At 45.3% G+C, this 10,586-nt stretch overlaps 1 protein-coding gene across 1 annotated transcript in view; it reads right to left on the bottom strand.

Annotated features, from left to right (window-relative positions):
• SLC43A1 (solute carrier family 43 member 1) overlaps positions 1-10,586 on the bottom strand; it is a 50,681-nt gene that overhangs the window by 19,883 nt on the left and 20,212 nt on the right. The window contains exons 6-8 of the mRNA XM_069979244.1: positions 6,455-6,547; positions 2,986-3,119; positions 2,583-2,743 (exon numbers count right to left, since the gene is read on the bottom strand). Of these exons, the coding sequence (XP_069835345.1) occupies positions 2,583-2,743; positions 2,986-3,119; positions 6,455-6,547 (388 nt within the window). The remainder of the gene's footprint in view (positions 1-2,582; positions 2,744-2,985; positions 3,120-6,454; positions 6,548-10,586) is intronic.

The following is a 10,586-nucleotide window of genomic DNA, read 5'->3' as shown; positions in this document are numbered from 1 at the left end:
GGTAAAGTATAAGATACAGACTGCAAAGGCAGTCTGTATCTTCATGAAGTTTATTTCTGAAGATACAGACTGCCTGTGCAGTCTGTATCTTATACTTTACCCAGTCCTCTGTAGCGGTGCAGTAAAGCCGGGCGCCATGTTGATGACGTCCCTTGCGTTCCAGCGCTGGAACGCACCACTGACGTCATCAAGATGGCCGCCCCCGGCCTTACTGCTCCGCTACACAGCTATAGGTAAAAGCATAAGATACAGACTGCACAGGCAGTCTGTATCTTTAGGAATAGACTAGAGCTGGACATGTGGATGCAGGGGGAGCTGGACATGTGGACGCAGGGGGAGCTGGACGTGTGGACGCAGGGGGAGCTGGACGTGTGGACGCAGGGGGAGCTGGACGTGTGGACACAGGGGGAGGTGGACACGGGGGGAGCTGGACATGTGGACACAGGGGGAGCTGGACATGTGGACACAGGGGGAGCTGGACATGTGGACATAGGGGGAGCTGGACATGTGGACACAGGGGGAGCTGGTAAAGAGGGGGAGCTGGACATGTGGAAACAGGGGGAGCTGGACATGTGGAAACAGGGGGAGCTGGACATGTGGACACAGGGGGAGCTGGACATGTGGAAACAGGGGGAGCTGGACATGTAGAAACAGGGGGAGCTGGACATGTGGACATAGGGGGAGCTGGACATGTGGACGCAGGGGGAGCTGGACATGTGGAAACAGGGGGAGCTGGACATGTGGACATAGGGGGAGCTGGACATGTGGACGCAGGGGGAGCTGGACATGTGGAAACAGGGGGAGCTGGACATGTGGACATAGGGGGAGCTGGACATGTGGACACAGGGGGAGCTGGACATGTAGAAACGGGGAGCTGGACATGTGGATGCAGGGGGTGCTGGACATGTGGACACAGGGGGAGCTGGACATGTGGAAACAGGGGGAGCTGGACATGTGGAAACAGGGGGAGCTGGACATGTGGAAACAGGGGGAGCTGGACATGTGGAAACGGGGAGCTGGACATGTGGAAACAGGGGGAGCTGGACATGTGGACATAGGGGGAGCTGGTAAAGAGGGGGAGCTGGACATGTAGAAACGGGGAGCTGGACATGTGGACACAGGGGGAGCTGGACATGTGGACACGGGGAGAGCTGGACATGTGGAAACAGGGGGAGCTGGACATGTGGAAACAGGGGGAGCTGGACATGTGGAAACCAGGGGGAGCTGGACATGTGGAAACCAGGGGGAGCTGGACATGTGGAAACCAGGGGGAGCTGGACATGTGGAAACCAGGGGGAGCTGGACATGTGGAAACCAGGGGGAGCTGGACATGTGGAAACCAGGGGGAGCTGGACATGTGGAAACCAGGGGGAGCTGGACATGTGGAAACCAGGGGGAGCTGGACATGTGGAAACCAGGGGGAGCTGGACATGTGGAAACCAGGGGGAGCTGGACATGTGGAAACCAGGGGGAGCTGGACATGTGGAAACCAGGGGGAGCTGGACATGTGGAAACAGAGGGAGCTGGTAAACAGGGGGAGCTGGACATGTGGAAACAGGGGGAGCTGGTAAACAGGGGGAGCTGGACATGTTGGAAACAAGGGGGAGCTGGACATGTGGAAACCAGGGGGAGCTGGACATGTGGAAACCAGGGGGAGGAGCTGGACATGTGGAAACCAGGGGGAGCTGGACATGTGGAAACCAGGGGGAGCTGGACATGTGGAAACCAGGGGGAGCTGGACATGTGGAAACCAGGGGGAGCTGGACATGTGGAAACCAGGGGGAGCTGGACATGTGGAAAACAGTGGTTTTCTGATTTAACCCTATTTGGCCCAGTTCTCTCTGGCAGCTTCATAGAGGAGCTGGGGGCTGATCTGGAGATCCTGGGGGAATGGGGGCAGAGGTCCGACCCCTCCACCCCAGTCTCTTACAGGATAAGGGACAAGTATGTTTAAATCAGAAAGCTGTGATTCGGATCACAGAGAGCAGGGTGCAGCAGCCTGTAGTGGCTGCCCGAGTTAGCTAGTGATTGAGCCTGCGGTACCTCCCTGTGAGTGATGCACCTGTCTTAGGCAGAATGCAAATTATCTACCTCTATGGTATATGGGTCAGTCAGTGTATAGGGAAAATAATAGTCTTTGCATAATGGATTTAACTTTTTTTTACAGTTTTAACTACAGATCTCAGGTGAACCTGTTATACTGCCCATACATCCATGACATTGGGATAGTGAGCGACTCCGATGAGAAGACACCCCTTGTAAGTCACTGTTTCATTTTATGTGTCTATATATGTAAATGTAGAAGCCTCTAACACTGCTCTTAATTCACTATGAGTAATGGAGCAGAATATACCCTTTATTATTTAGAAAGCATTGTTGTCAAGCGAGGTTCCCTTTGAGTAACATAATCGGTTGGGGGCCCACTCAGACTTGCTCGCCCCCCCTAGGCTGAACCCCTAGCTACGCCCCTGCTGTGCTCACAGGGTCCCTTTGCTGTCAGTCCCTGCCTTTGCAATGCAAAATACATGTTTATAATTGACAGGATTCAAGTATAATAAAATATAAATATAATAGGTTCTTACCGCTGTTTTTAGTAGGTTTAGACACGTCTTCATTGGATATATGCTCATTGTCAGGATCACCTTTTCGACTTAATCGTTGACCAACAGTGGTCACATGGGTGTAAAACTGGTCTCCAGTGACTTTGTGATCTAGTGCAAGAGTGCGTAGTGTGACCTTTTTCCTGTGAGATCATCAGAGAGTGTGTGAGAAGCAATTACATGGGAGAATGTCTGAGATGTTCTATGTAGGTCAGTGCCACTTCAAAGCTTTTACTTTGCTGCAGAACTGTTCCATCATGTGTTCCCTTCCAAGGCTTTTGAAACTGGGCCACAGTTCCGAATGAAGCGCCATTATCTTCTGTAGTACAAATAACGCTTAATCTTTAAAAAAAAAAAGAGCACTGCTCAGTCATTACACACTCACGTATAGGCAGACTCTTCTGGCGATGGGATGGCTTCCTTTGGCCAGTTGATGAGACAGTTGAGAAAAATCAGACAGGCTAAACCAGACCAGCCCAACATAATGCCCACGAAAGGAGCACCCGCTTCATATATAAGCTGCAAAAAATTGGAATAAACAGGATTAAGGTTAAATGGGATGATTAATATTAGTGTATTATGTTAACAATAAAGAACCAAAACCTAACCCTCTAATTGTAGTTGTGCTATAGCCAAGTATTTGAACAACTATAACAGCTCTGTAAAAGGTTACCAAAAGAAAGAAAACTACAGACAAAATTTTAGGTAGGTATATACCAAATGGATGTTAAATGCAGCATGGAAATAAAACTACATAAATAATGTGAATGTATCATCTAGATTTCCATTTTTAGGCTTTCTGTGTGACCCGTGCATATTTCTTCTGGAGGAGTGGGGGCAACTAGCTTTTGTCCATAGTCAATTTTATTCAGCTTTCACTGTAATCCTGTCCGCAATGACAAAGACACTGCTGGAAAGTGATCTGTAGGAAGTGGCAGCGTAGGGTATTACTATACGGTCAATAATGTAAACAAGCGCCGAGCTGCTAGATCAACATTCGTTTACTGAGCCTGTTACATGGCTCGATAATCATTTAGCATGGGCTGAACAGACCTTGTTAGCGATGTACGTGCAGCCCTTGCCCTAAACTGTAATACATTACCTCTCCACACTTCCGGTCTTCTTCTGCCCTCTGCTCGCACCCTGCGGCTGCAGCTTCCAAGCAGCCTGTCTGAGCTGGAAGGCTGCTCAGCCAAACACTGACCGGGACCACCATGGCCAATGATTGGCTGGATGGCCTGTTAGCTCAGACATGCCGATCTGAAGCTGCAGCCGCGGCACTGGGGAAGAAGCAGAGGGCAGGAGAAGACCGGGAGCATGGAGAGGTAATGAGTTGTTAGCCGTCAGACGGGAATTGCTATTACATATAACAATGCGTGGTCGGCGGCCATTGATTTTAGGTCCAGACCTAAAGACTTTGATCAGCCGATGATTGTCGTCATCGGCTGATCATCGTCTCTTTTGCAGGGAACAATAATTGGCTGAATGGGCCTGATTTGGCCAATTATCGCTCAGTGTAATATGGCCTATAGTTTTAGGCTTAGTAGTAAAAATTAAATCAACAATATTTATAGGATTTATAGTACAGTTTTATAGTAAAAAGTAAATAAAATATGTTTAACATAATGACTTGAATTAAACAATAGGTAATTTACTTAAGATAGACTGGTCCAGATTTATCAAAATATAAAGAATAGTATGTAATCTGATGTAAACTGCCCATAGCAACAAGCTACAGCTTAGCTCTGTTTAATCTGGGCTATTACCTTTAACATAGTAATAACACAGGACAAGCATACTTGTCCTGGTAATGTCAGCTGTGTATGAAGCAGGCTTGGGCCAAATTCATACGTGGGTCACCGAGGGCCGCCATCAATAGCTAATACGGAGTGATCTTCATTGCCGGCTATTTTAATTGTTTAAAAGCTGGTGTCAAAACTGACTGCAGCATTTAAACAGTATGACTGTATGTGATTGGTGGTTCAGGGTTTGGATTGGCTACCTGCAACAAGATCACAGGGAGCTAATATGTTGTCATAGCAGTTCAATGCTATTCAAAAAATCCCCTTCAAAGTAAAAATTTAAATCCCCAGTGAAATGTCTGAACTAAAACACCATGGTCAAGATACAACAATTTGGAACAACTTTTGTTTTGTGATTCACTGTGCTTCTTCCAGCCCTTTCTCAAGAGCCTGAAGAAAAGCACTTACTTGCGAATCAGCCGTCTTTCTGGATAGCTGCGCCTTGACCATCATATTTGAAATAAATATATTCTTAGAAGATATTCTATGTGGTAAGTTTTGGAATCTTTAAGTTGATGTGAAATTATTTATAGATGACTACATTCACACATCCGTAGTGCAGCCTGCAACCACGGACCTGTGACTGTGGACTGCACTACGAATGTGCATTAGTTGTGCTCCGTGCTTCACAGCGCAGCACACTGAATATAGCCATCCCTGGATCTTAGCCCCGTACACACGTACAGATGTATGAACGGGGCCATTGAAATACATTGGTCCTATGCAACTGGGGACAGAACTAAGGATGTGTAAATAAGTCCTTACTGTGCATTTTCTATATGCAATACTGCATCACTTGTTAGTGACGGTGGGAGTGATGCCAGCTAACTGTTGGGTTTTTGTTTAACAGCTGTGGAATACCTAGTTGTCCGTGCCTTTAAATGGGTATTGTTAAATATCCAGCTGCCTGTAGTTCCCTTCAGTAAAATTATATACCCAAAAAAAGTTTAGGATAGAAATGGTTAATAAGAAAAAACAGGGTTGTAATAACAACCTGCACCACCAGATGTCACTCTATCCAATACTGAAACAACACACTTACAAGATATGTACATATAAATAGACTATGGGCATAGTTCAAAAACAATCAATTCTTTTATTAGCATGATTAATTAAAAACATGTAACAATAAAATAAAATATAGTATACTACATAAAGAAAGTAAAAAAAAATGACCACTTAATAAAAATACAATCAACACATCAACGCAGACAAATTATTATAATCTTAAGGTGCAAAAATTGTTCTGTAAAGTGCCTAACTTCTATGTCTATATAGCCATGTTCGGGTACTGTAACACACTTTAAGGGCCATCAAAGAATCTGCCAGGTCCCGTATCGCATCCCCTCAATAGACATTGCACTCATATTGCTGCATAAACTAGAGCTGTCCCTTGACAGCCGTTTTTTTGGACGGTCGTCACTTCCTGGCAAATGACTGACAGTTTTTTGCGGACATGTACATGCCTCCTAAAATGCATCTTATTTCTAGTAACAGGTCAGGGTGTAATTTATGTTGCCTTAATGGGGTTATCCAGCGTTAAAAAAATATGGCCATTTTCTTCTAGAGACAGCAGTATTGTCTCTAGAATGGAGCTCAATTGCAAACCAGACCTGAACTGCAGACAAGAGTGGTGGTGTCTCTGGAAGAAAGTGGTCATGGTTTCTAACGCTGATTAACCCTTTTAGGGTGCTTTCACACCTGACGGATCCACAGCGGATTCCTGGCTGCACATCCTGCTTAGCCAATCGGTGTGCTGCATCGGGGCAGCACACTGATTGGCTGAGCGGTACGTGCAGCCGGGAACCCCCAAAGCAAGCCGGATTGCGGAGCAGGTAGTGTATAAGCTCCAGCCGGGGGTTAACAGGGCAGTCTCCCGACATACTGGCAGTGGGATGTCCATCCTGCTGCGAGTATGTCTGCCCATATACTTTACAGGGCAGGGATCCGCAGCAGATCTCGCTGTGAATTTGCAGCGAAAAATCCGCTGCGGATCCATCCTGTGTGAAGGCATCCTTAAACATTGACAAACAAGTGTTTTATTTAATTTACCTTCAGGGCAGGGAAAGTGATGGCTGATGATGCATATGATCCAATCATTAACGACATCATGGTAGAACGCAGGCTTCCAAACATATTGGGTAGCTGAAACGAGACAATGGTCAGGCATTGATTTCTTTATTTTTGTTGCATCCATCTATTTTCTGTACTTCAACCGTTCTTTTGGGTAGTTTTTGTTCTTTAGTGACTGTTGCAATACAAATATTTGCTGAAGGTGGGTGTCAATAGTAATGTTACTGGCATACATAAACTAAAGAATTTCACGTTTCAAACATCACCACATTTTTCATCATTTAAGTCAGTCTGCATAAGGTCTCACATAACCGTATTTCAGATATAAACAACCTTTGGCTATGTTCACACAATGTCAAAAATAGAGAAAAGGCCGTTTTTGCTATTTAAAATAACATTTGTTTTTGCCGCAATTTAAATGACTGTTATGGCAATGCATTGAAGTCAATGGAAAGACGGACGTCCAATGCACACAATGTATTGAATAACGGATGCTATTGATGTGGACATCAAAATAATGTTCATGTTTATTATTTTCGGATGTCTTTTGCAAACAGCAGACGTTTTTTATTAGCTGTTCACACACAGTTTTTCTTTCGTCATTGTTTTTACTATTAAATTCAATGGACTTGAAATTAAGCCGCACCCATAGGCCCATTAATAACCCAAATTAGAATAATGTACCAACAGCCTAGGGCTGGGCGGTATACCGTGAAAATACTGATACCGTTACTGGCGTCGGTTAACCGACCTCAACTTGGCCAGGACGGTATCTGTGGTATTTTCTGTATTCCCCGTCTTCCTGGCGCCGCCTAATTGCTGTCCGGACCATGCAGGAGGCATTTAGAATAATCTATTCTGCTGCTGGGGGAGGGGGGACCTGGAAGCAGTCTCTAATTAAAGGGGTATTCCCCCCAAAATAATTTTTGCATTAATAGGTTGCCCACCCGTAGCTTTCCAATCTTTCCAATCTAAAGTTATTACGGATTCTGCACAGTTTTGCCGTTATCTAGATGTAGTCACCCCCACGGAATGCATAGAATCATCAGCAATGAGTCCAACCCGACACGCTCCCTGCTCCCTGCCCCGACCCTCCGAGACGGCATCACGTGTCCTCAATGGGCCGGGTTAGGCTTCTAACCCAGCCAATCACACACTGTTTAACCCCATTCCCGCCCACCCTCCACTGTGTGCTCCCCCTCGCCACGGAGCTCACCTGGCTCACACCCTGTATCCCTCCACCCAGAGCGTACCCACACTCTGTGCTAAAAAAAAAAACCTCCCCCCCCTGCAGCTCACCCGGTGGCCGTACCTGCGAGTGCAGTCCCGTCCCCAGCCGCCTGCCTCCACCGTGTAATGTAGGCAGCTTCATGCTCCACTACCCTGCGCCTGTCATCCCCATAGAGCCGGCTTCAGTGCGGGCTCCCCGCATCACACTGTGCCCCCCCACCCTTGCTAACACCTGGTGGACGCCCGCGGACCCCCGCGCCCCCCTCCGCAGCTCACCCGGTGGCCGCTCCTGTCAGTGCAGTCCCGTCCCCGGCCTCCTGTCCTCACCATGTAATGTACACAGGCAGCTGCATCACACTGTGCCGCCGCCAATCCCCCCGCATCACACTGTGCCGCCGCCACCACCCCCCCATCACACTGTGCCGCCGCCAATACCCCCGGCCCCCCCGCATCACACTGTGCCGTTTTGGCTGTGCAGCAATATGCTGCAAACTTCACAAGTAATACACAACGTTTTGGCGTCTCCTACGCCATTTTCAAGTGGCACTTGAAAATGGCGTAGGAGACGCCAAAACATTGTGTATTACTTGTGAAGTTTGCTGCATATTGTTATATGGAATAAATTCACGTTTGTATTACCATCGGAAAATGGGGGTTTAAAAAGGGGCGTGGCTTTAAAAGGGGCGTGTCATAATTATCGGTCGATTTATCGTTACCGCGGCGAGACCAGACAGCTAAATGACGTCTTATTTTAGACTCAAAATGAGGGACGTCATTTTAAATAGAGCAGAAAAAACATTGTGTGAACATAGCCTTTGAGTGATGTGGAGCTGTTTTATGTGACCCATACTAGTGTATTGGTCCTAATAAACCACTCCATGCCATGTTGTCTTTTACACAAAATAGCTTTCCAAGGAATTCTTGTCTTATGCTATGGCTATGTACCCAGTCTTGTTATATAGACGGCTGCTAAATCCATCTACATTACGAAACGGCCGCCATTACGAAACGGTGCCCACTGGTAAAAAGAAATGTGATTCCCCCCCTTCACTTGGCACAATTACCAGCTCAGTTCCCACATATTAAGAACATAAAGCTAATAATAAACATAGCAGGGAAGAGATTAACTAGTATAATACAGTTATGTAAACAGGGAAATACCTCATGCAAAGGACCTACCAATATATAGAAATAAAGTGATTTATTTAAATGAAAAACACAAAGAAACTGACTTAACAATAATGACATGTCAGTTTTCTGTGGCCGCTATTCATTGAATAGCGGCCACAGAAAACCCTGTCAGTGCACACTATGGAACTCTGCGGCGCTAAAGATAATCCGGTTGGTACTGCAGTGGCTGGTCTCATACATGGTCTCATGCATCATCATAACGGCTGTGTCAGTCCAATAGTGTAGTGCTTTAGCTGTTTCAGAGCTCACTGTCTCAATGAATTATGATGTAGGGCGTCTTGTTGAAGTGTCAGTGCGCAATATACATCCAGCTTAAGGACCATATATCACGGACATGTAAATACGGCTTCAGGCTATGTTCACACTATGTAAAAACAATGTCCGTATTTAAAAACAATTGCCACTGTTGTGCAAATAGTGTCCGTTGTTTTTACATAGTATGAAAATAGCCTCAGTGTGTTTGGGAATGCAGGCCAGCATGAGTAACAACAGCACATGTAAAGTAAGTCTTTATTAGCAGTTGCTGTGCCCTTAAGATTTCATTTCTTTACAATGCATGAGAAAGATAAAGAGCGCCAAAAAGGAAACACCTGCCACTAGAACTGGTAAAACCAGTTATGAAACAAGTTTACATTGCATAGAGCTATAGTGCCACAGGCATCGAAGAATTTTAATTGAAAGTTAAAAAAAGGTGGTTATAGCAAAAATTTACTCCAGCTTAAAGCTGACGTAGATTTTTACTCTGTGGTACACAGACAGTGTTTTGTGTGGAATTTCTGCCCCGTCTTCTTCTTTCGCTTTTTAATGCAGACAGCAGTCATTATTTATGCTGACTAAGGAATCCATGAATTTTCTTGCTTCGGTCTAGCACCAAGGTGCTCACTTCCCTGCCTCCAGCTGCATTCACATGTCTATGATACACGGATGATATAAGGTCCATGTGTTCATTGTATATCATGGACTGAACTCTATATCATGGCCTCCTGCATCATAATTTATTTATGATATAGTGAGCTCCGGAACTGCTAAAACAATAAGCTATTGAACTGGCCGAGCCATATCAGTTCAGCATTGCCCTCCTTAACCCTTTGAGGACCAGGCCAAAAATGACCCAGTGGACCGCCCAAATTTTGATCTTAGTGTTTTTGTTTTTCCCTCCTCCCCTTCTAAGAGCTCTAGCACTCTCAGTTTTCTATCTACAAGCCATGTAAGGGCTTATTTGTTACAGGAGTAGTTGTACTGTGTAATGGCGTCTTTCATTCTACCATAACATGTATGATGGAATCCCAAATATATTATTTATGAAGATATAAATAGGTGAAATCGTAAAAAACGATGCAATATGGTAACGTTTGGGGGGGTTCCTGTGTCTACGTAATGCACTATATGGTAACAGCGACATGATACAATTATTCTATAGGTCAGCCCGAACACAACCACATGCAGGTTACACAGATTCTCTAATGTTATATATGTATTTTTTTATGAAATCCTTTTTTTTGGCAATTAAATATTAAAAAAATGGGCCTATTGTGACGCTTATAACGGTTTTATTTTTTCACCTATGGGGCTGTATGGGGTGTCATTTTTTCCGCCATGATCTCTAGTTTTTATTAATACCATATTTGTGAAGATCGGACGTTTTGATCACTTTTTATTGATTTTTTTTAATATATAATGTAACATAAAA

Source organism: Dendropsophus ebraccatus, chromosome 8 (assembly GCF_027789765.1).
Source record: "Dendropsophus ebraccatus isolate aDenEbr1 chromosome 8, aDenEbr1.pat, whole genome shotgun sequence".
Classification (NCBI taxonomy): Eukaryota; Metazoa; Chordata; class Amphibia; order Anura; family Hylidae; genus Dendropsophus; species Dendropsophus ebraccatus.
The sequence above is the reverse complement of the archived record's forward strand: the minus strand, read 5'-3'. Positions and strand labels throughout refer to the sequence as shown.